The sequence below is a fragment of the Pteropus alecto genome, unplaced genomic scaffold, assembly GCF_000325575.1.
Source record: "Pteropus alecto unplaced genomic scaffold, ASM32557v1 scaffold131, whole genome shotgun sequence".
Lineage (NCBI taxonomy): Eukaryota > Metazoa > Chordata > Mammalia > Chiroptera > Pteropodidae > Pteropus > Pteropus alecto.
Window position 1 is genome coordinate 21,900,417 of NW_006434709.1, and position 25,718 is coordinate 21,926,134.

General features: G+C 34.7%; 1 protein-coding gene across 1 annotated transcript in view; it reads left to right on the plus strand.

Annotated features, from left to right (window-relative positions):
• Positions 1 to 25,718, plus strand: part of THADA (THADA, armadillo repeat containing) — a 285,149-nt gene that overhangs the window by 34,117 nt on the left and 225,314 nt on the right. The window contains 5 exon segments of the mRNA XM_006909639.3: positions 189 to 324; positions 577 to 713; positions 3,499 to 3,657; positions 5,021 to 5,178; positions 11,506 to 11,615. Of these exon segments, the coding sequence (XP_006909701.1) occupies positions 189 to 324; positions 577 to 713; positions 3,499 to 3,657; positions 5,021 to 5,178; positions 11,506 to 11,615 (700 nt within the window).

Genomic DNA, 25,718 nt, shown 5'->3' on the forward strand with positions numbered 1-25,718 from the left:
GATTTCTACCTTAACTGAACAAAAAAAACAGGCTGGATAACCTTGAAAGATCTCTTTTTTAAAAAATTCAAAACCTCTAGTATAAAGTTCAGTCAAGTTGGACGTTTTCATGGGAACTACTTTGCTGTTCATAAATTTTGTAAGTGTGTTTTTAAACTGACATTCGGGTTTTTGTTTGCTTTTTCTAGTTATCAAATGCTTGTTGGAAAATCTTGAGGAGGAAATATCTCAGGCTGAAAATTCTCTGCTTCAGGCAGCAGCATCATTCCCAATGTATGGACGAGTTCACTGCATAACAAGAGCTTTGCAGAAGTTACCTCTAAAGTAAGTATATCCACAGTTCTCTCTTGAATACTTGGTTTTAAACACATTGGAATATGTCCTGAGAAAGGAATGCATGGCCTTAAAGATAATTAAAAATTAGATTAAAAATTGTACATGCATATACATGTCTTAAACATTTCATAGATTGCACAAGTTTGAAACCCAAATTCTTTTAACTCCTTTTAGCTATTAATTTTCATTTACAATTTTAGATTTTTGCTAGTATAAATTTCTCTAACGTCCTTATTGTAGCAGCCTGCAGTTGGTGAGTGAATGGAGACCTGTAGTGGAGAAGCTCCTTTTGATGTCCTACAGGCTTTCTGCTGTGGTGTCTCCGGTCATTCAGAGCTCTTCTCCAGAAGGCCTTATCCCAATGGACACTGATTCAGGTCAGTAAACAAAGAAAGCTGGAATTAATATACTTTTCTCTCCTTTTAATTTTTTTTCCTAATCATTTCTTTGGAGAGCTATAAATGCTAAATAGGGGAGAAAAATTATTGGTAGTGATATTTCTGTCTTTTTAGTAATATTTTTAACTATTAAAAAATAGCCTGAATAAATAACCAGGTGATTTTCAGGGCACTTCCTCCCCTGGGGTAAATTGGGTTTTATAATATTTTCACTTCAGAACACCACCTACCAGGTAATTGCTGGGACTGGGAGAGCAGGCAGTATAAATTAGAGAGGTGGGCAGTTGATGGAGTTCACTCAGAGAAGGCAACTTCTTAGGGATCTGAAATGGGCAAAGACCAACTGACATAACAAAGACCATTTAATTTTTTAAAAATAGGAGGAGATACTCAAAATGCCCTAAGTTGGTTTCATAAACTTTCATCTGTTTTCTCTCTTCCAGTCCCCTGTGTCTTTGCAAATGGCCCTCCTAAAGATCTGTTCATGTGAGTGAGGAGCCTAGGGCTACTTGACATCTTTTTGCTCCTTATATAAGGAGCTTGTCTCTACATTCTTTCAGTGTTACCCTTAAGTGTGTTTCAAATCTCTTTTCTTTTTATCTGCATCTTTTTACATTACTCCAGGCTTTTCTCTTCTTTTGTTTGGACTACTCCAGGGGCCTTTCAGTTGGTTTCCCCACATCTATTCTTATCTCCTTCTTGCTACATGTAAAGTAATTTTTTCTGATCCTATAATTCATCATTATACATAATTTTTACTTCACCCTTGTACCCTGTCCCCCCTTATTTAAAATATTTTAGTGACCTCAGACCAGATCTTGTAATAATTTGGCTCTTGCTACCTTGCCAGGCTTGTCTCTTACCACTCTCCTCTTCCCATGGAGTGCTCCGTCATGGAGTTGTTACAGTTTAAAAGGGATCTAGTCTATGTTTTTCTCCCTTGTGGTTAGCACAGTGCCTGGTAGAAGTAAGTACGCAATAAATATTTGTTATAATGAAATCAAAGAATGGACAGTTCCTGAAAGGATGAGAACTAAACTCAGTATCTGGGGTGCCCTAGGTGACATATATATACCTGTTCTACGGCGGACAAAAAAGGATTAACTGTTAACACTAGAAAATCACGAAGTAAATTTACATTTGGTTTGAAATAAAGCATTTTGTGAATGCATTTTGGAATGCAAATGAGAGGCTAGTATTAAAAACACATTAAATATGTTATAAATATACTACATCATACAATGTAACACCTTGGGATGATAATTAAAGTAACCTGGAAGTAGATGTTTATGTTGAAGATGTGAGGTTTTGTTCCTTAATAAAAATGAGTTGGAAGATTGGTGGTGGTTCACGATACTAAGGCATATTTATTTATTTATTTATTTTGGCTAATAGCCTAAATACCAAAATATGATGCTTCAGTTTTCCTACTTAATGCATGAGAATAAGAAACACCCAATCATATAGCTAATATTTGGATCAGCAATTACCAGTATATTCTGGTTAAGAAGTCTTGAATATTTGTCACCTTTTGTGGGTAGGGCCTACAGAGTTTACTAAAATAATGTTTGCTATGAGGGTTTTACAGTATCTGTTGGTGTCAAAAACTTGTCTGTGGGCTACTGACTTTTTCTTAACTTTTGCCCTTTCTTTTTTCCTCTGGTTGTCTCCATTTTTACTGTTTGTCTTTCACATTGTTTGCCATGCTTTCTAAATTCCTTGAAAAAAGTCTCCCCTGAAAGCCATAAAAATGAATGGTAGGATTCTTAAAATTTTTCTCAGATCATCTCTCTTTTTTCTTAGTTTTTCCATGGTTTCTTTTTAGGCAACCGTTACTTTTTCATGGCTGTCCAAATTCGTTCTGGACAAAATTTCATGGAGGTCATATAAGATAGCCAAATGCACATAAGATACTGATTGAATCATAATAGTACTTTGGGTTTTTGTTTTTCCCATAGGTAATACAGTGAATATCTGTTCTTTGATTTGTTCATTGGTTTCAGGTGATTACCTGTTGTTATTCTTTTAAAACTGAGCCTGGCTAGCTCTTTATTATGTAGTCATCCATTCATTCCTTCAGCGCATGTTACTGAACTTCTGCCATGAGCCAGTTTCTGTTCCAGGCACTGACAGCTCAGCAGTGAAGAGACAAAGTGTTGCATTCATGGAGCTTACATTTCCTGATCCAGTGAGTGCTTAGGGAATAAAAACAAAGTTTAATATAATACTAGGACAGTAAATCATACTTAGAAAGCAGTATGTTACATAATGCATTTCGAAGTCAAATATGGAGTATGAAAGACTGTTTTTTTTGTTGGTTGAGTTCCTTTGGTCTTTTCAACTTTCTACCATTAAAGCTTGATAATTTATGTTGTAGATGGAGACATAACCTCTTAAAACAAAATTTATTGAAGTTTATTGCTCTTCTTTCACATGATTTAGTACCATATTTGAGCTTCTTAGACAATACTAAGACAAGCAATGTAAATGGGATGGCAGCCTTTGTCCTAAGGACAATTTCTATTGTTGTTCTTTTGTCCTTTCTTCAACCTATTTAAAATATTTACCATATTTTAAAAGTACACTCAAGTGTCATGAAGAGATTTATAAATAATTTTCACATTATTTGCCCCATGAGTCCCTTCTAATAGAGCTTATTATCAAGTATTGAAAATTACAAAAATTTTGAGGACAAATACCCTTAAAGGAAATTGGCATTTGGTGTGGAACTGGGGTTTAATGTACTCTCATCTCTTTCGCTCAGAGTCAGCAAACCGCTTACAGACGATTCTGAGTGAGATTCAACCACGAGATACTAATGATTACTTCAATCAAGCCAAAATATTGAAAGAATGTGATAGCTTTGATTTGGAGGACTTGAAGGCCAGTGTATCGAATATTGATACTTCTGCAGAAATCAAAGGTAGCATATATAAAATCAGGATTGCAGTCAGTATTTAAGTGACAAAAAAATGTACAAAATGCCCTTCTCATATAGTAAATCAGAAGTTGCAAATGTGTGCAGAACATTTTTAGAAAATAAAGCCTTTTACGAGTTTATAAATGATTTATTTTGGGGAATGAATTTATAAGACTTTTATCAGAAAATGTTGTGCCCCAATGCAGTACATAAGGTGCTACAACAAAAAGCCTTTGAGTACTAAAAGCTGTCTTGACAGCCAGGTGATGTAAGAGCAGTGATTCACAGTAAACTTTGGTCTGGGCAGCAGTCGACTTCTCCCAGCAGTATGGTTCATTGTTGTCTGCGGTCAGAATCCTTATAGTCAGTCAAGCAGCCTTTTGAAGGAAACAGACCTTATTATTCAGAAAAATGTGAGCCTCTCTGTCGTACCAAGCCTCTAGAATTCAAGTTCTTACTGCTTATTTTCCAATTATTTGTTATTTTGTAATTTTGTAGAATGCTACAAAAAGTCATCAGAAACAGTATCTTAGCAATTGATTACATATTCTGCATTGTCCACTAGATGGGGATATTGTCTTGTAAAAACTTTTCTAATTACACAAAATAACATAAGTATGTGCTTATTATACTAGTTTTAAATAATACAGAGGTAAATATGAATTAAAAAATTAAAGTCCTACTTCATTTCCTCCCCAATCTTCCCTTTGAGTGTATATCTTTTTAGACCTGTTCTATGTATTTATGTGTATGTACATTTATCTTTTTAGTTTAGTGGGCTTTTAAAAAACACAAGTAGGATTACATTATAAATATTGTTTTGTTTGCTTACCTTTTAAATTTAAAAATTTGTCTTGGATTTTTTTAATGTCAGTACTAAAATATTTCTAAAACTAGAAAAAAAGTAAGGATAATTATAGCTTATTGGACATGGAATTTAAATATATTTTGAAAGATAATTTATATTTTCCTTTGACTTTAAATATCCTGTCCTACTCCTTTACTGATATAACAGCCACCCTCACCAAAATAAATAATGAAGTATATTTGTTATAGTCGTATTTTATGGATGACTGAGTATCAGAGAGAGTTTATTTAATTGATTTCTAAAGGTTAGACTTAACTTTTGAAACAATATTGTGTTTTATTTTTAAACTTATTTTGAAAATAGTATATTTGAAAAATACTTAGCATGATTCCTACTCGTAGCACATGCTCAACAAATGTTATTTTCTCCTTTGTAAATATAACTTATGACAAATTGGTTTGTTCAAGCAGATTATTCTTGGGGAAATTATGAATAAGCTTGTTCTAAGAAACCTGGGATGTGAGCAATCAAGTGTTGCAATAGATTTTTTTTTTTAAGGTAAAGAAGGAAAAACATGTGATGTAACTGCTCAGATGGTGCTGGTATGCTGTTGGAGAAGTATGAAGGAAGTTGCTTTACTTTTAGGCACACTGTGCCAGCTTCTACCAATGCAGTCTGTGCCAGAATCTCCTGATGGATTATTGACGGTGGAGCAGGTAGGGTAGATGTTTATTTCACCTGGTGTAATTTCTGGTCAAAGCACAGATCACAAACTTTTATTTATAACTCAACTTAAAAAAAAAAGTTTTGAGTGTTTCTTGAATAAAATCATATAGATGTCAACTGAAGGAAGTATATGGTAGTTTAGGAATTAGACCTTGCAATACATTTCAAAACTATGACATTTTTAGAAACATTTTTATATTTCTAAGTTATATAAATAAGTGTAGATTTTAACTCACTTTTAACTTCATTTTAATTCTAATTAACACATATAAATTTAAATCTTAAATTTTAATGAAATTGTCTTTAGTAAAACTCCACAAACCTCTTAAATTTTGCAAAGAAAAAAAGTAATATATTGGTTGATTATGGATCTCTTGTTTCTCACTGCATTGATAATAAAGTTGTAGTCACTTTGGTTTGTTGGCTGACTTTTATTTTAAGACCACAGAGTTAGTTCACCATCTGGGACTGTTCAAGTGACTTGAATGCAGTGTTTACAAGAAATTAGCTTACCACAAGCATTTCATTTGGAAATATTTTAGATTTATTAGATTTCTGTTTTTAATTGATTCTCTTTTCCTCTCCATATGGTTTCAACAAATCCATTTCCCACCATTTTCCAGCAAAGATATATAACATGAACTTTCATTTTTAACCTTTTTCAAATAAAGATAATTTTTCCCTGAGGGTTTTATAACATTTAAGAACAAAACAAACATTGTAGTATGCTAATGATGATTATTTCTATAATAACCATGTGACTAGTTCCATGGAAATAATGCTAATATTTTTATTCTCACACTCTCTGTGGCTCATGTGCTTGCATCTGGTTAACAGCTGGGCTTGTGATGTTGCAAGGCCCGGAGATGGAGAATGGCAAAAGGGAACAGTACTCTGCCAGCATCATTATGTTCCTTATTCTCTTCCAAATCAAATAGGCGTTAGTGTCTTAGAGTTACTTGTAGTCATTGCTAGTGACTACTGTAGTGCCAATGCCAACATCTTTCCTGAGGAATCCAGCTATGATTAATGGTTGCTTCACTGATGTTCACCATCTAACTAAGCAGTAAACATGCGTTAGAGTCCCTTAATTTCTCAACTTTTCAAGGACAAATTGAAACATCTACTGTTTTTGAGTTTGTTGGATAGTGTTTTTTTAAAAAAGTAAGTGAAACATATTTTGCTTTTACTGTAACTAAGAAAGACCTGAAAGCTTCCTATGAAAATTATTTTGCCTTGACACCTTTTACATGGCACCCAAATCTTATGAATTTATGTGGGATACCATGTTAATAATGGGTATTAATATAAAATGAAGGAGATGTTTGTGAAAGAGCAATGGCAACAGTAACAAAGTGAGTTCTTCTAAACCAAAGAACCATAATGACTGTTTTCTTGAATAAGAAATGGCATCCTGTTTTTCTGTAAAATATTAGTTTCTATTCTAGAGGTGCAGTCATTTTTCCATGTCACTAGTCACATGGTGACATCACATATATGGGTTTGAGAAGAAATAAACCACTTAACGAAGGAGTATATGTGATAGCACTGTTTCTGACATTGAAACCCTGCTTTCTGTGGAAAACTTTTATTCTTAATCATGCTGACTTTAAAGAAATGCCTCAGTTTAGGAGTGTTTAGTCAATAAAAACCCAAAGTCATCAAGAAATTAGTGTTGTTTATATACTAGAGGCGTCCCGCTTTTAAACATAAAATTTTGCTCCGTGAAATTCCTTTAAATTAAAAATACTCCATGTACTTCTAACTTTTAAGGGTTAAAAAATATAAATAACAGAGAAGAATGTCATTTTCATTGGCATGGCTGGGCCATGCCTAAGGTTCACCTTCTTTCCAAGGGCCTAGTTGTCCTGGCAGCACTAGGTCTTCTGTGCACCTAGAACAAGAATTAAGAACTTAGAAGTTAACACATGAGGTGAAGGTGACCATAACAAATCTGTAGAGCAGAGGCAGTGAAGTGACTTAAAGGCAGAATGCTACCCTTCGTGGGAGAGAATGTAGAACTTGGATTTATTATTCTCAAGAACAACTGTGACTGTGATCTGCTTTTCTCTCAATAGATGAAGAAGGCTGTTCCATATACCCTAAAATACCGATGTTTAGCTTTATGCTTCTCTTACCCTCCACTCACCCTTCACTCTTGAAAACATAGTGTAATTCTGTTATAATTTGAAATTTCATGTCTTGAATGTAGATGACAGGGAGGATTTCTTTTGTAGCCCAGGTCCTTTAAGCCTGTCCTGATTATACGGCCTTTTGTTAAAGGGGTATCACTTAAATGCTGCTTACACGAGTGTGGTTTATAATAGGCCAGCAGGTAGTGAGATTACAATTTGGGGATTTTTGTTACTGTATGAAAAAAATTGGTTCTCATTTATAATTCCAAGTATTCAGTGCTGTATTCACAAACTATTAGAGCTGGAAGGATCACAGAGATGATATTATCCAGCTCCCTTATACAAGGGGAAACTGAAGCCCTTGGATGTTACCTGGTTTGCCTAAGATCACAAAGCTGGTTTGTGGCAGCTCTGGGACAGGAACCCAGTTCTTCTTTCTAGTCTGTGTTCTGACATGGCACAGTGCTGTCTTTGTTCTGAACTGCTCATTTAATAGTTCTTTAAATTTAACTTGTCTTATTTCTCATACCCAACCAAATTTTTGCAAGCAATAGGGCAGTAAGGCACTTGCTACTGAACTTTTTAGCAAATAATTCATTTCCCTAAATCATTTCTTGTGAAGCTGTGTGTCCTCCGCTGCTTCACCAAGAGGAAAATGCGTTCTTTCAGAGGCGTGTCTGACTCTCCTCCTGCAAGGTAATCACATAATGAAAGGTTCTTTCATAATGTCCCTGTACAAGAGGCAGAGATAAAACCAGCTTTGAGGGATGTAAGTTGAGAGCCTTAAAGAGTGAACGGTATGTGCAACCTTATCTCACGGCTTCCTGACTGATGCGTGTCTAGGTTTCAAGCTGGATATTTTGCCAAAGTAGAGCTTTTGCTTGATACATTTTGTTGGTCCTTAATCCATGGGATATCAGATACCTAGTGCCTACTGATTTTTTAAAACAACTTCCTCTCCCTGAAGTATCAATCCCTATATTTATATATTTCCCCTAATATTCCTAAAAAGAAGGTTTGGGGTAGATCTTCAAACTGCTTTCCCCTTCCTAGTAATTATTGTCAAAGAAATCACCTGAATAAAAATAATTTTCAGCTATTAGAAATTAGGTATTTTTTTAAACTCCTACTTTAGATTCTGTTGTAATTTTCATGATGAACATGTCTAACTGGGTTTTTATATTCCCTCAGTGTCTTTTGTTCTGCTTTAAATTTTCTGTAATGGATGACAAAATGGCATTTGTGTTTACTAACATTCATAAGTCTTAAAGAAATTACCTTTTGTATTTTCTTTACCAAGGTTTATTTTTTAGAAGTTATGAATAATGATTCATTGAATTGTACTGAATGCAGTTTACCATTTTTAAGTTGTGAAATAAAATTAAGAACATCATTTAGTCACCCGTTTATTGACACTCTTAGTATAAGGTTATTGTGGGAACAAAAATATAATATGTGGTTCTTGGACCTCAAAGGGCTTAGAAATATAATAGAGGATACAAGAGAAATTCTTTTTTTTCTTCCAGATATAGTTTATTGAAAATGAATGTACTTTACATTATGATTTAGTATAATTTTTTTCATTTTACTTTGGATCAGTCAAGTTAGAATTTTGGCCTGAGAAAATCTTTTTGAAAAGTCAGCCTAAAGGACAACAGTTAAAATGTCACATGGTTAAGAATTTGTTAGAAAGCAAAGAATAAACATTCTAGTAAGAAGATGTCTGAATACCATAAAACCATTATCTTTGTTGTTATTATGTAGGAGAACAATGTTTAGGCTTTGAAGAATTCCTAAGTGTTAGTAAGAAATCACTATAGTAGAGAATATACCACTTAAAACATTAATTATCTCACTGAACTGTAAAATTTTATAAAATGTTTTATTTAACTAAAGTAGAATTAGAAAATCCTAACTATTGACATTCCTAGGGTTATAAGAAGTGTTTGTACCCTAAAGTCAAACTTTAAGTTAAGGTTTAGGATTAAGTCTTACTACTTGATGATACCAAATAAAAACCAAAATGGACATTTATTGTTTACTACTCTGTGTCAGGTAGTCTGCTAAATGCTTATATGTGTAATCCTCATTTTCCAGATGAGGGATCTGTGTTGCTTGATTATCTTGTATGAAGAATGAGGCCAAGCATGGTTCCTGAACTTAGCCCTCTTAGCTCCAGAGTCTCAGATCTTAACCACTGCACAATGCTCTTTATAGAAATGTCCCACCTGTACTTAAAACTTCTTGGGCTTTATCTAATTTTAATGAGTGGAATTAGCCTTGATTTTTTTTACTATGTTTCTCTCTATTGTATAGATAAAGGACAAATAAAAAATGTTTTTACATTTGTCTTTTGTGGGTTTTATGCTCTAGATGAGCCATTTAGCTCCCCTAAATAATCTGCTGGTAAATTATAGATACTTAGAGGTGTGACATGTAACAGACAGCAAATTAGTTAACTGGTGTTTTTCTTGTACCTGTTTTCTAGGATTATTGAGCTTCAGATCTATCTTGGTGGTTAAATTCAGATTTAAGGCTTGTTAATCTGTTCAAAATATACTCCGAAATTACCATATTGAAGATAAAGTGATAAGGCTTATCGTGTCGCTTTTCGATAGCTAATAGTATGTAGCCTTTAAAAAATATTAAAAATTAGGACTATCTTCAGATCTTTACGTGAAAACTTTAGCTGAGGAACATGGTATATTACTCTTTGAGATATTGAGATGTTCGGTTTTTAAAAATTTTATTATATGCTGCTTTTCTGGTTCTTTGTTGGTTTTGTATCTGATTCTTTCTTTGGATATCACTCATTGTCTTTACAATCAGATATATTTTGAATATGGAGTATGTCTTTATTTTTCTCCCATTTGGAAACCCAGACAGCTCATATTGAACTGAATTGGTTAATAGGTTATGGGCCTGTTCTGTGTTTTTATATATTAACTCATTTTAATACATGATCCATGATGCAGTACTGCTGTTATCCTCAGTTTATTGATTAAGAAACTGAGATACTTGCCTATGGTCACCTGTTTAACTACTGCTTGACTATTTATCATCTCTAATGTGTTCAGAACACTTTTCTAGTCACTGTGCTGAGGTAGAAGGTGTTTCTAGGTAAGAATATCTGAACTATCTTGGGTCGGCTCGCTTTTTCACTGTACTGTAATCTGCTGGGGAGATCTGGGTCAAGAGATAGCCAATTATAGCTTTGGTCCTGAGTTTTGTAAAATTTCTAGATTTTTCTAAAGCCGAAAGCCACCAAATTTCTGCTGTATAGAAGTACAATAAGTCCAATCAATTCAGTGGTTAATTCTGTACAAAACCTCATCAACAACTAATTATCAGTCATGTCTTCTTTAAAATAGTCATATTTGTTATTTGTTTAACCTTGCATGTAGAAAGACAATATATAGGAAAGTGATTGGGTAGCATTTTGGAAAATTCCATGGTTCTGACTCAACGTGATGCCTGTCAATTTTCAGGAGGCCCTTTGCACTAAATCTTGCCATTAACATTTGTATATCTCTGAAAGATAATTATTGGGAATTGTTTAATGGTTGGAGTTTCATTTTGGGAAAATGAAAAAGTTCCTCAGATGGATGGTGGTGATGGTTGTATAACAGTGTGAGTATACCAAATGCCATTGAACTATACCTTAAAGATGGTTAAAATAGTAACTTTTATTATGTATATTTTAACCACAATAGAATAACATTTTTTAAGGGAATAAAAGGTAGTTATTTCACCTAGGCCTTGGTGTGTGAGGGTTGTCACCTTGTGTGATTTGTTGGTATTGAATGATATATGCTAACAAAGAGAACCCAGGTTTGTGAACCAGACACTGGGATGCAGTTCTAATGTAGCAGCTAAAGACTGCCAACTCTGGAGCCAGACTGCCTAAGTTTATTAACTACTTCTACCACTTATTTGCTATGTGACCTTGGATAATTTACTTGGCCTTTCTGGACCTCATTTTCCCCATTGTAAAGTAGAGGTAATGAGTACTTATTTCATGGACTTACTGAGTTAAATGATATAAAAATGCTTAAATACTACCTATCACATAGTAAGTGCTATGGATGGACATCTAGACCTGAATTCTAAATGTTACTGATATAAATATACCTGTAAATGTAAACATAAATTGAACATTTATTTTTTTTGTTTGTTTTAAAGGTAAAAGAAATAGGAGCTCACTTTAAAAAACACCTTTTACAGTCCAGGCACAGAGGAGCATTTGAACTAGCTTACACTGGCTTTGTGAAACTCACTGAAATACTAAACAGGTAAAGCAAAATAAACAATTCTTTTGTGTACATTTTTAAAAGACTAAATGTACCAACCGTGTGCATGAAGTAGAATAAGACTTAGTTGGCTTTAGAACTCTTACAAGAAATTATTTTCTTAGTTTTCATTGTATAACTTACTGCAGACGATTGAGTAAAATGTCCAAACTAAGTTGCTCTTTCATTGAAAGGTGATTTGAAGCAAACTCAAAGATTTTGCTAAAAATAGCTTTGAAGTTACCATTTCTTTTCTTTGAATGAAATGACTATTTTGTCTGTTTGAAAATTATTTGGCAATTGGAATAAAATAAGCCCTCCGGTTTTTTGGATTTGTATATATTATAGATGAATACTTAAGGATTTTATGGTTTGTTTTTTTTTTTTTTCAATTTTATCTTATAGAAAATTTTAAAAGAATGGTAAGTAGACTAAAAAGATTTTTTTTCCCTTTGGAAAAATACTTAGGTAGATTCATATATTTAGCCAAATGTATTATTTTTACATTATAGGTGCTGATCATTTCATTCATTCATATACTAGATTTCCTCCAAAGAGCTTCTGAGGAAACCTTAAATTACTTAATGACTAAGTGTTCATGGCAAGTGTTCTCCAAATACAAGGTAGTATTTTCCAGGAAAACATTTCCAATGCCTGGAAACTTTTTGAAATGAAGCAGAGTCCTGCCAGCCTTGTAGCCTCAGCAAACATTTTATTTTGGGCTGTTAAGACATCTACTCCTTGAATATTTTTGAAGCATTTTTTTCACACTCCTGGGAAAAACATTTATAAAACATTTTGACAGTTATGGGCTGCACAGAATATCTTTAACTGATACATTAAAAAAATGTTTCTAATGTTAAACTACTGATCTCAAAAATATTTTATCTTTTCAACTTCCTTTCCAATGTAGACATAATTTAAGAATATTTTTTTTTCTCATAACACAAATCATTGCACTCCCTTCAAATCTGTTAATAAATATATATTGAACACTAGTTGTGTGCTTAGTACTGTGCTTGGTTTGGAGGATATAATACTTCTTTATAAGACAAGGTTCCTGTTCTCAAAGAGCTTATGGTTTAGCTTGGAAAATAGGCAGGGATGAAATTCAAAATATTTAACAAATGGTATGTCATGGGCACTGACTGCTCAGAACAGACTTTGGCTCTAAACATCCAACATTACTGTATGTACAGATGTGTGTTAGCTGAATATCAGCCTGGAAAGTGAGACTAACACATTTGAACAAGATAAACAATTTAATAGAATTTGCAATATTTGGGTGAAATTTACAAATGCTGTAGGAATATCAGAGAAAGAAAGCAATAGGGATAGGTTGGTAGTGCTAAATGGAGGAGGTAGAATTTGTGCTAATGCATGAGTAAGGTTTAAGTAGATGGAGAAAGGAGGAAACTTTGTGAGCAAAAATTCAGAGGCTAGAATCAGCATGACATTGTTAGGTGAATAAATAAATTGGCTTTATTGTGGTGGTGGTATTGGTGGTGGTGGTGGAGTTTACTAGACAATACCATATAACTGGATAGATTGAGGCCAAATTATGGATACCTAGAGAGGAGATTTGCTGTAGTAGAGATGAAGAGAGGCACTGTATATTTTTGATCTGAAATAGATAATAGGAAGGAAGGGAGGCATTGAAGAATAGAGAAACAGTAGTAGTGTAAGACAGAGACTATTCTATTTATATCCATTCCATTTGCTGGCAATGAAGTTGTACGAAAGTTAATCTCCTTAGCCTCTGATCTCTTCATCTCTATAGTAAGGAAAAGAATATTTGCTTTCTTCACAAATCTCTCTGGGTTTTGTTGTATGGATCAAGAAAAATAAATATTTATGAAGGCAATTTTGCATCGTAAAGAATTCTAAAAATGTAAAACATTGTGAGGTGTCTGTGTGTAAAAGCAGTTTTGTTTGGAAATGTTAGGTTAGATAGATGATAATGACGCTTGTAGTAAGGACAACCTAGAATCTGTTATAATGATCTAGATTTGAGGTGACGGAAGCTTCCTCTGTGATGATGGCTCTGGGACAGATGGGAAATAAGTGGTATCTCAGTGAACATTCACCCCACATAGTAATAGTTGTACACATGATGTATTGAATGCTTAGAAGAAAAGCTGTGGACGTATTTTATATTTTGGGATTTTATGTGTCAAGAATTAAATAACGCTCAACTAGGTGATTCTTCTCCTTAAGGTATTTACTGAGTTTAGTGGATGGCATTCAGTTGGAAGATGAGCTGTTCAGGAAGGTCCAAGACAGCTTTATTCACGTTTATGGCTCCTTGCTAGGATAGTCAGAAGACTGGGCCTAGTTGGGACCACATGTGGCCTCTCAGCGTGGCAGTCTTAGGGTAGCTGAAATTCTTATAGGGCAGCTTGCATTCCCCAGAGAGAGTATTCCTAGAGAACCAGGCAGAAGTTGCATGATCTGTTCTGACCTAGTTTTGGAAGTCTTGTGGCACTACTTTAGTCACATTCTTTTGGTAATAAGTGAGTATTAAGTCCAATTCCTATTCAAGGGGAGAAGAATTAGATTTCACTATTTGATGACAACGTGGCAAGATCATATTGTAGAAGTACATGTGGGATGGGAGACATTGTGGTGAATGTCTTTGAAAAATTCAGTCAGATACATAAACCCACTGAATGTGAGTGATAGAGGTCACCAGAGAGTCCATGATTGTTCCTGTGATTTAATCCTTGGTGACCAGAAAAATGGGATTGATACCATCAAAGGCAAGGAAATTGAAGGAGGGAATAAGTTTAATAAAGATGAATAAATTTGTTTTGTATGTGTTGAGTGCGAGATAATGATGTTATATCTTGGTAGAAATATTTATGTCAGAACTTGGAGATAAGGGATATTTTGGGTGGTATAACAGAAACAGCAATGTAGATTTATGAGTTGCTGCCATAAACATCATAGTAAGTAGGATTGCAGTCTTTAGGGGAGAGCATAAAAGAAGAGAACAGAGGACCAACAATAGATGCTTTTGAGCAGCTGCACTGTGTGGCTGAAAGGTACTGTTGAAAGCATTCCAAGTAAATGGAATGGGGAGACCGGGCAAGGCCCAGGGCCTGGTGTCTCAGCCACGCCTGATCTTCTCTGAAGATCTCCTCATGGCCTTTACTGCTGGCTTTTAACCAACCTGTTGTGAGTTCTCAGCTGTTGCTTCCAAACCAAGTGGTTCTTGATCCCTTTGGAGGCATTTCAGGTCTGCTGAACAGAACGTTTTGCAGAGAATATCTTTACAATGCGTGTGGCTTCTTTTTGTTTAGCTTTTATTTTTAAAAGAAAATGTGTGTCTTTTGTTCCTTTTGAAAGCTTTTTATAAACTTAAGTTATGAAAAAGTTATTTAGGCACATAACATTTAAAAAGTTTGCAAAAAGAAATCTGGTTGTTCGTGAAAATCCACTGAAATGGAGGCCAACTGTTGGCTACCTCTTGAACTATAGCTGTGTTAAGGAAGGGATCACTTAAAGAGATAAATAACTGAAGAGTTAAACATGAACCACATTGTTTGAATTGGTTTTTAATAGGATTATTCAAAATGTCTTCAAATGTAAACAGACTTCACTATTAAACAATCTATTAAACAATTCACTATTGAACTAATTAAAGTATTCACTATTAAACAATCATCTAAGAATAAATAGGAATGGGAAACTGTTCTTTTTTCTAAGAATTCTTTTGAAAGCAACAGTTATATACACACACATAACAATAAGTAGAATTAATTTTCTAGAATCTGATTTTCTTATATGGTGCTTTCTATTCAGAATTTGATGAAGTATTCATAACCTCTTTAAAAAACATAATTACCTGCCTAAGCATTTGATTAGAGTGGTTAAGTGCATTAAAGTCATAAATCTAAATTCAAATTTTTAATGACATTCATACTTGCTTGTTTTCTGTCTCTGGCTTTAGTATTTTAAGTTGTTTCTCCGATGAAAATGAACAGAATCCTAAATTAAGCTGGGGAATCTAGTGTTCATTTGTCCAACCGTAAAATAAAAGCTTAACTATAAGGGGGCAAATTGCAGACTACAATTCTAAATCTAGAAGGGAGGTTCCCAAGTACTTGATGTTGTCTTACTCGTGGTATATTTGAATTGCTCTGCTTATTGAAATATAGATTAATCTACAAGTACTTATTGCAATAATCATTTTCACATTATTGGCCTGAAAAAATGAACTGCTCATGTTTAGCAGTTTTTGTCATAAAAGGCTAGTGTTAACTCATGGACATCAACAATTATGGTGGACAGAAGTAATTTAAATATGTATTTAAGCCTTCATCAGTTAATTATAGCTACTATAATTCAAATTCAGTAGAAAACTTCTTCTGAACAATTGAAATATAATGAAAAAATAATTGCCTCTACCTTAACTAGAGAATGAAAGAACAAATCTCTGAAAAGAATATGCAATTGAGCAAGAAATAAATATAGAATGTAATGTATGAGATTTGGGAAAAAGTCATTCAACTCTAAAGGAAAGAATATACAATCTTGTCTAAACATTTATTTTCATCTCTTTTGGCAAATGTCTAAGATACTTTATTTCTGAGGGTCCTGTGAATTTTATTTGAAATATTAATAATTAAAGAATAACTAAATAATGATCCGCTCTGAGAGGCCATATTAATTCTTTTTAGATGGAGAAAATCCTTTAAATTTTCCATTTCTATAGTGGATTAAAAGGATTTAGGGAAAATTAGGATGTCTTAATGTTTAAATTCTAAATCTGTGTGTCTTTAGTTTGTGACCCCTGGATTTGTATTTTTAAACCCACTATTTAGTTGAGTCAGATATTACTTCTTTCTGGAACTTTGTATACTTGTTTTTAAAGTTCTCACAATAATACAGAGTCATTTAGACACAATAACAGAGGAATCTTGTTTTCAGTGACTAATCTCTATCATAGCCTCGTTAGTAAAATCCCAGAGTTTGTAATATTAATTTTTTTCTTCTTGATCTCAGGGCATGGTTATATTAAATATTAAGAGAACCTGCTATATCCTTCTAACCTCTTTTAATCTACCGTAGTTTGCCTTTACCCTCATGGCCTTCTGATTGGTAATTCAATTTAGATTTGGTTGTCGTCATTATTGCCTGCGCTTGTAGCTGGGGCTTCTAAATAGCTCTTGATGTTTTAGCCTGCAGTAAACCTCAACATTGTTTGATGATGAGGGAGGTTAAGATGGCTTCTGTTGATATGTAGTTTTCTTAGTGGACCTCATTTGGGCAAATCATTTTTCTCCGTGCTTCAGGGTTATGTTCTCTTTTTAAAACGTGCATGCACATGTACACAGCGTTCCTGCGCATATGTCACTGTTCAGTTTAATTGAAATAATAAACATGAACTTGAAATAATAAAAATAATATTTGACCAAAGAATGAATGGAGTGTAGAATTTAGCTTATAAAATAACTGAAGGTTGGAAAAATCTCTAAGAAAAATAACCATATAGAATGAGTTTGAGGAAATCAACGTAACATTTCTTAGTTATATAACTAATATAACTAATCAGAACTCTACAAATAATAGCTGTGTATTACCATACTTAGGTGGATGGATGAAGCCATTGGAAAGCCACTTTGTAGTCAGGGAACCTGATTTATTGGCACAAAATAGTCTAATGACCAATTAGTTGGGTATACAGCATGTAATTTGATTTCAGTGTGAGGGTTTCATGCTTATCTTGGAATACTTATCCACAATAAGAGAGATAGCCTTGTAGATAGAAATTGAACTAATCTTTTTATGGAACAATAATTTGCTCCAGTGATCTGCTCAAAACAATACAAAAGGCCCAAACACCAGCAATGGCAATGGCCTGGCCTGTTCATTTCTTGTTACTTTTAGTAGAGACTCAAGCCATAGCACTTAGCATGGGGGAAAGAAAGGGGGACCAAGAGAACTCCCTGCCTCTTTTTGATCAGCCTTTTTTTTTTTAAATAATTTCTACTACTTCTTGACTGTGACAAACAGGAAAATCAGAGTGGTCTGGTTTCTCCCACACCCCCACCCTTAACCACCACCTCCCTTAGAGTGTAGAGGAAAGAATATTGAGGTAAGAATTAGAGCTGAGTGCCATCTACCAACTTTTTTGACACTAAGAAAGACATTTAGCTTCTCTGGGCTGCTGTGTCCTTTGACAAAATAAAGAGTTCACTTTAGAAGGCTACTCTCAGCTCAGCATTCTGCTCATTATGCAGTGCTGCTTTCTAGTTTCTGATTGGGAAAGTCTGGGGATTTTGGGGTATGAAAGATTGAGAGAAGTTGGATACATTTTTAATAAACTTTCTTTAGAACTGGTAAACTGACCTCTTAGGAGTATTTTGTGGATTAATAACATTTAGTGAGAGCTGTTTATGAAGAACCTTGAATCCCTTGTAAGAGTTACAGTTTTTATGATGTACTCAGAGACTGGAGACACTGTTTATTTTGTATTAATATGACATGGGAGTGAAAGGAAACAAAAGAGCCTTCAGACAAAGAGGATGTCTGCTCTTTCAGAGGAGAGGCACTTGCTAACAAAAGCAGGATTGGAATTCCCCAGGGCTGTGGTTGGTGACTGCATAGAGCTGGCACAAAGAACCAAGTATTGCCATAGTCTGGAACCTTTCCCTTTTCCTTGTTGACCCCTGATTTGTGTGATGAGAAACCAAAATAGACAACTAGATTTTGTCACATTGTTCTTAGGAGCCTTGTGTGATCCCATTTTTACTTTTCAATTCCTTCATTATCATAAATACCCGCAACTCTGGAGTTTTGAAATCACTTCCTTATAAAGTAATCTTTCCTTGCTGGGGAGTAAACAGACAGTTCATTGACTAGTCAGAACTCTAGATTAGGCTATCCTGTTTTTATAGGCACAGTAACGTCACCACTATGAAGCCTAAAGTTCCAGCCCTTCTTTTCTATACCTGGTTTTACAATTATTAGCCTAACTAAAGGCACAGGGAATATGCAGCTGTTGTCACCAACAACTAACTGGTCTTTATTTAATCATTCAGTAAGATTTCTTGAATCTACAGTGTGCAAGATGTAGTGGTAGAAATGTCCTGTTTGGCCATTGAGAGTGTGATGTGGTAGGCCAGAGTTGCTGTGAACCAAGAGACAGGTATTAGGGTCCATATTGGAAACTTTAACTCCGTGGACCTAAGAGAGTCATATGAAGACCTGAACAAGGGGCTAAAGCTAGTGTGGGGCCATGCGTGAGGTGTTTTGGGGACATTCTCATCAGGAGTTTTGGGTACTTAAAGAATTTAGGATCATTGCTTTCTCTGTTTATAACAGTAACCCAGATAATAACATCTCATTGAATTTCCAAGCATTTAAATAAGTGTTTATTTTCATTCTTAGGCACTGAGAAATAAAGTGATTTAGTTGGTGACAGAGCCAACACTAGAATCTAGTTTTTTTGGAACTTCATACTGCTTCAGAGATTAGCAGTTTAACAAAAGTTTATTATCACCTGCTTTATGTAGGAATTTGTGATGGCGCTATTGAGTATAAAATATTGGTAAAACATGGTTCTTGTTCTTAAAGGAACTTCTGGTCTAGTATTTTAATTTGGGGGGTTAGAGAAATAAATTAGATAATTTACAAGGCAGAAATGAAAGACCAAGAAAAAGTTCTGTTTATTAAAGCTGTCTGTCCCAGGTGGTGGGAAGAATAATTAATGCCATTAACAACAACAACAACAAAAAGCAAGGCAAGATGAAGGGACTGATGGGAGGCAGGATAATACTTTAAACATATTGAGTTTGAGGTAGTGTTGGGAGGCTGCCCAGGGAGATAGCAGACAGTCAGAAATGCAGGTCAGGAGATTGGGAGAGAGGTAATTATTGGAGACAGGGCAGCCTCGGACTCCTCCAGTTTTCAAACACCAGAAATCCAGCATTCTGGGAAACCCTTCTGTCTCAGGCAGACAGCGTCAGTGAGTTACTCTGGCTAGAGGTATGTATTTGAGAGTCAGCCATACAAGGAAATAGTTGAAGCCACCAGCTTGGAGGAGGTCTCCCAACGAGCCTTAAGAGAGAAGGGAAAAGGTTATAGCTTTAGATTAAATGCTGTATTAAAACTTAGAAACACTGGTCATTTGAATCACAGTTTCTACTCTATGTTCACAACTGTACAAACTTCAGTTAAATAATACTTTACACAAACCTGAGCCTTAATACTGGGTTTTGAACCTTTTACTTGGTTTTGTTCTTGAATCTTGGGGAAAAAAATTATCTCTTGGGGTAGCATTTAAGCTAAGAAAGTTGATTTTGATAAGGTGCTTGGGAATTTTAGTAGTAAATATCTTATGAGTGCTTTAACCTTGGTGTGTGGAGATTTTGAATGTGTTTATTCCTGTTTAAGGAAGCTAAGGAGCTGAATCACCTGCTGTCTCTCTTGTCATTTCTTTGGAAAGCATTTTTGTTTATACTTTCTTTTCCAGTTACTATACCCTCTTTTTTTTATCAACCTGGTTTCTTTCGAAAGGCTCGCTTAATGGAGTTAGTAAGTTACAGGTCATTTATTTCTTCAACCGATATCTATTGAGCCCCATATTGGGTGCCAGGCCCTGTTCCAGGTACTGGGAATAGAGAAGTGGATAGGACTGAGTGTGTTCCTGATCTCATGGGAGTTTATATGTTAAAGAACGTCTAGAAAATAATAAACTATCAGATGGCAATATGTATGTTGATATGATGGAGTTTGGTGGTAAGGAAAAGTCTCTCTTTCCTCTTACACTAAAGTAAGCCAATGCTTGACTTATAAGCAGCAGCAGCTTTCTGAGGGAAGAGCTTTTCAAGCAATGGGATCAGCTAATGCACAAGCCCTTGACGTGTGTAAAGAACAAAATGTTACAAAATGAAGTTGAATATGGTTGTCCAAACAGGTGGAGCTCTATGAGCAAGGATGAGGAATTTGGAATTTGTGCTCCCTGGAAATTTTTTTTTCCTGAGAGTCTCCAAATGGATATAAAAATAAAAGACATCTTGAGTATTGTGTAAACATTAATATGTATGGACCCTAATAAGTAGCTTTAAGATTATCAACAAAATACGTTTGTGTGTTATGGAGTTGCAAAAGAGTGGAGTAAAGGGCTGGATAGGACAAATGAGAAACTATAGGAATATATAAAATAAATGGAGATAAAGTTTCTGTTCTCAGAAAGTGTACTGTATCTCTCCAAGCTGTTTCTATCCTGACTCTTTTCCTACCTGTACTTGGAACCTTAGATCAGTTTGTTCAGTATCATCAGTAGATGATTTTAGGCTACTGCATGAATATTTAAAGCACGTAGCTTGTGAAACAAACACCTTTTTTTTTTTTTTTTTACATTGTGGGTAATTTTTTTCTTCTAACCCTAAAGGGTATGCTGCTCCAAGTATAAGTGTGTAGCACCCCCCCTCCCAACTCCAACTCAAAGTAAATAGTTGGACTTGTTTTTTATGTTATAGGCAGTTCAGGCTTTGCTTTGCAAAACTTTGGACTCGATTGGGTAAGAAAAGTGGAATTCCTCATAACAACATTAATATGGTAGAGGTTTGGAGGTGATTCTGAAATTTTCAGATTATCTTTCTTCTACTTTCCCTGAAAGCCTCACTCTTTTTAATTTTTTTAAATATAGATAGGTACATGTTTTTCATTTTCCTTTTTCATTTGTATGAAGAAATAAAACTCTTTGTGCTGTATATCAGAACAGTACTAATTATTCCTCCCTTGGTTGCCTGTGTATCATTTACTCTGATATGTGATATGTGGTGTTTTAGGAATCTGACTGTGTTATTCTGAAGAGCCAGACTAAGAGTTTGTTATTTCTAAAATTATTGTTTATAGCTGTTTTCATTCAGATGATGGTCTTGAGCTTGAGTAAACATATGTTATTTACTTTATATCAAGGTTAGGGACATATGCCGGTTTCGTTCCAATAATAATTTTTTTTTTTTTTGCATTATTCAGAATTATTTTAATGATTAACAAATAAAAAATAAGGAAAGAAATAAGGAACCATGGTAAGGTAAAAGTTTATAATCAATCAGTATATAAATGGCTTTGTATTTATTGATATATATTTTTCTCAACCCAATACTTATTTATTTGGATGAATTTTCATATGGAGTTGCTCTTAAACCTGACGAAATGAAAGTCTGTGTTTATGGGAGAGGGAAAAGATTTTCTGCCTTCTTGTGCTAAAAGCCTTTAGTGATAATGGCTTGGTAAATAAATTATTATCTGGGAAATGAAGATATTGACAGAGGCTGTACCTTTACTTAGTTGAGATTACATGTAACTGGTTTCCTAGTAATTGAGTCTTGATCGTTTTCTGGGAATTTTGCTTCATATATTGGCTTTAAATGTACTTTCATTTAAAGTGTATAATTAATTGCTTTGTGTTTGCAAGTGAAGTATTTTCTTTAGGCTAGCGGTGAGTCATTCAGTTAATGTGAGAAAACAGTTGAACAACAGTAATATATATCCTCAGTTGTCCAAGAGTTAGAATACCTCCAAAATGAATGTGACACAGTTCACCTCAAGTCAGTCACAAGTAGGTCATCCACTGAGTAGATTTTCTATAGGATATTTCAATTCTCCAGCTGGCTTTCCATCCAAATCACTCAGTTTATATAAAAACTACTTTAACTCCATCCCGATGGTACATATTCAGGGATTGAAATCAATCTAAAATGTAACCTAAATAAAACATGATTAGGAAGGTTATTTCTTAAAAACACTATATTCTGGTAATATATTCCCAAGCCACATGAACATGCTTTCTAAATTATGTGTAATTTGGAATTTTTATTCTACTGCTTTCTTCCTAGGGCACAGCATAGTGCCAAGCAACTACTAGGTACTTAATAAATCTTTCTTTCATAGTGAATGGTTGAAATCCACTGAAGCAAATAATAGAAAGTTGATATGTTTACCATGAGCCAGATCAAGCCAAACGTATAACTGAGCATTTAGGGCAGGCACCTTGAAGTAATGCCTTTTTATTAACCAAGGGCTTTGGTGTCAATCTACATTTTAATTCTCCTTCTGTCATTTATTAGCTGTATAAGCTTAGGCAAATTAATTCACTTCTCTTTCTCTCTTTTTTTTAACTTGATTTAAAAAATTAGCATGAAAGATTTGAATATATTGATAAGTATAATGAACACTATAATAAGCAGTTGGTTAGCTGGAGGAAGAGCATTCCGGGCAGACAGGTCAGGTGCAAAAGTGTTGAGAGGCATGGGCTTGGAGTATTTAAGGAACAGCAAGTAAACCATTTGTGACTAGAGTGGAGTGAATAAGGTAAAGAGATGTGGAAGATAAATCAGAGAGGCAATGAGGACCAGATAGTATAAGACATAGTAGGACTTTGCTTTTTACCATTGGAAGGTTTCTGAACAGAGAAGTATGATGATTTGGCCTTTTTAAAGGATTATTTTGACTTCTGTTTTGAGAAAAGCAGAAAGGCAAGTTAGGAAGTTACAATATTAGTATAATTCAAGAAAGAGATAATGATGTCTTGAAGAGTGGTAGAGATAGTAAATAGTGATCTGAATCTAGATGTATTTGAAGGTATAACAGACAGGATATACTTACAGATTGGATTTGGTATTTGAGAGAAAAGATGACTCCAACATTTTTGGCCTAAGATGTGTTATTCATATACTAGGATGGGGAAGACTGTGGGTAGAGTAGATTTTTGGAGGAAAATCAGGAGTTTAGTTTGGGGCATGTTAAGTTTGAGATGTCTAGTGGAGACTACCTTGAGACTGCTCTGGGTTTACTTAACTTTGCTGAAGGATGTCCTTTAGAATTTCTTTTCTTGTGGGTCTCTGAGAGCAGACTTCCTTACATAATATATATATTTTGTGTTTTTGTCTTTCATACACACACAGTATATACATGCACACACTATATATGTGTGTGTGTATTGTATCTTTGTCTTTCTGTGTTCTATTTTGGGTACATTTCTCAGAAAACTATCTTCTAAGTGATTAATTCCCTAGAATTCATCTTGTCTATTATTTTTTAAAGTACATTTTTGTTTTCAACATTTCCAATATCTTTATTTTCACATATACCTGTTCTTACTTCAGTACTGACTGTTTTTCATAATTTCTTGCTCTTTTTAAATAAAAGTTATTACTTCATTTATCTCTTGAGTATTCCAAAGTTATTTTAAGGTCTTTGTCAGACTGCTCCATAAAATTAAGTTTCATGTGAAGTGAATTTATGTTCTAATTATTGATTTTTTAGATTGTCTTTCTCTGTATCAAACTTATTTCTATGTTTTGAATGTTGATTTGCTGGCTATTATTGGGAGCCTTTTTAGATTGTTTGTTTGTCTCTCTGGGCTCATTCCTCTTTATCAAGGAACTAGATTGGATAGTGGCATTTTGAGTCTCCCATCTACAATAATAACTGGGAATATCACAGATCCGGTCACCAAGTTAGTAGTCAGCCTGGTTCACAGTCTCCTTGTGCCTATGGCTTTGTACTGCTGCAGCCCCAAACAGCTCTGGCAGTAGCTTTTTGTCAACTTTCATGGGAGAGGAGGCTACTGAAATCGCCCATTTCCTGGGAGTAAGGTGAGTTACCACACAAGAACTGACTTCCTGGCTATCACTGCTTCTTCTAGAGCTGTAACCCTGCAGATCTTTGATATCGGCACACTCACTGCTTTGTGTTTCTATTCTATTTTACCATGATAATGATCTTACTTTTGAGCTCAGTTGGATTCGAGGTTCTATTTGTATATTTGGGTTATTATTAATATGCATTGTATGTGTATGGAGGGGATGTCTTATCAAAATGTAAACCAACTTTTCTATCTTTATCAGAAGTTCAGTTGACACTCTTTAATACTTGTTTTTCTCATAAAAATGGATAATAATTTTAGAAAACAACTATTAAGAACTCATTAAACGCTTTATAGGAATAAACTCATTGAATCCTTCCAACAACTTTCATTTTATAGAAGAGGAAAGTGAGAAATGGGGAAGTTTTATGATATCTTGGATCAGACAGCCGTTAGGTGGCAGAGCAAGGATTCTAAACTAAATAACTTGGCTCCATAATCTGTCCCCTAATCACTATGATATATTCTTTCATCTCTCAGTTGGGAGAAATAATATCTTCTCACAGATTTGTTTGTTGCAAAGGTAAGGTGTGAAAAGCTTGATGTTGTATCTGATGTATAAAGGGCACTTAATAAATGTATTTTTTTCTTTAGTGGCTGGCAAATATATTTTTATTATGATAATTTAAACAAAACTTGTAAGTAGATTTTGTTGAAAATATGGCATGTGTCAGTTTAGTACAAAGGGTGGGAGTTGTATTATTGGACCAATCTCCTTGTATGGCCGTGGGGGCCGGACTGGCCTGGGAGAGATGCAGAGTTGGGAAGCAAGGGAATCAGAGAAATAAGGTCCAACAGCAGAGTCCTAATTGGAAACTAGATCATTGAAATATTCTGCAGAAAAGCTGGTATGATCCTGGGGAATTCCAGAGCAAAACAAGAACGTCTGGACGAGATGGCAGGAGTTAGTGCCTTGAGTATTTCCCAGAGCTCTTGAGGTTCCTGGATTCTTGGCAGTGAGCAGAAGGGGCTTTACTGAGGGCAGTTTGCCAGGCTTCACCTTGTTGAACATTCTTCTGGCCTTTGTTTTCAAATTTCCCAATTTAACAAGGAGCATTTAGTCTTAGTATACAACACTCAAGGAGATAAATTGGCCTGTTTAACTGTTTATAGTTATAATAACCAAGAATCTAAATTAGGGAATTACCTCTAGGGCCTTTACTTAAGCTATTTCCTCAGTCCTCTCATCTCCCACTTCCTCGACCTCACATACGTGGGCCTTCCACCATTTTGCCTACACATCCTTCAAAGTGCAGCTCAGATTTCTGTCAGCAAAGGGTTAGATTGAAGTAGAAAGGTTAGGGCCATAGTATGTTCAGGGAAGAAAGGGTGATGTATGGTGAGGTGGCTGCTCTGATACCAGACCTGCCTGCCTTCTCAGATTGGTTGGTTTTGCTAGATCCTCTGGGAAGGCCAGCTCAGGGAGGCCTAGGAAAGACTCA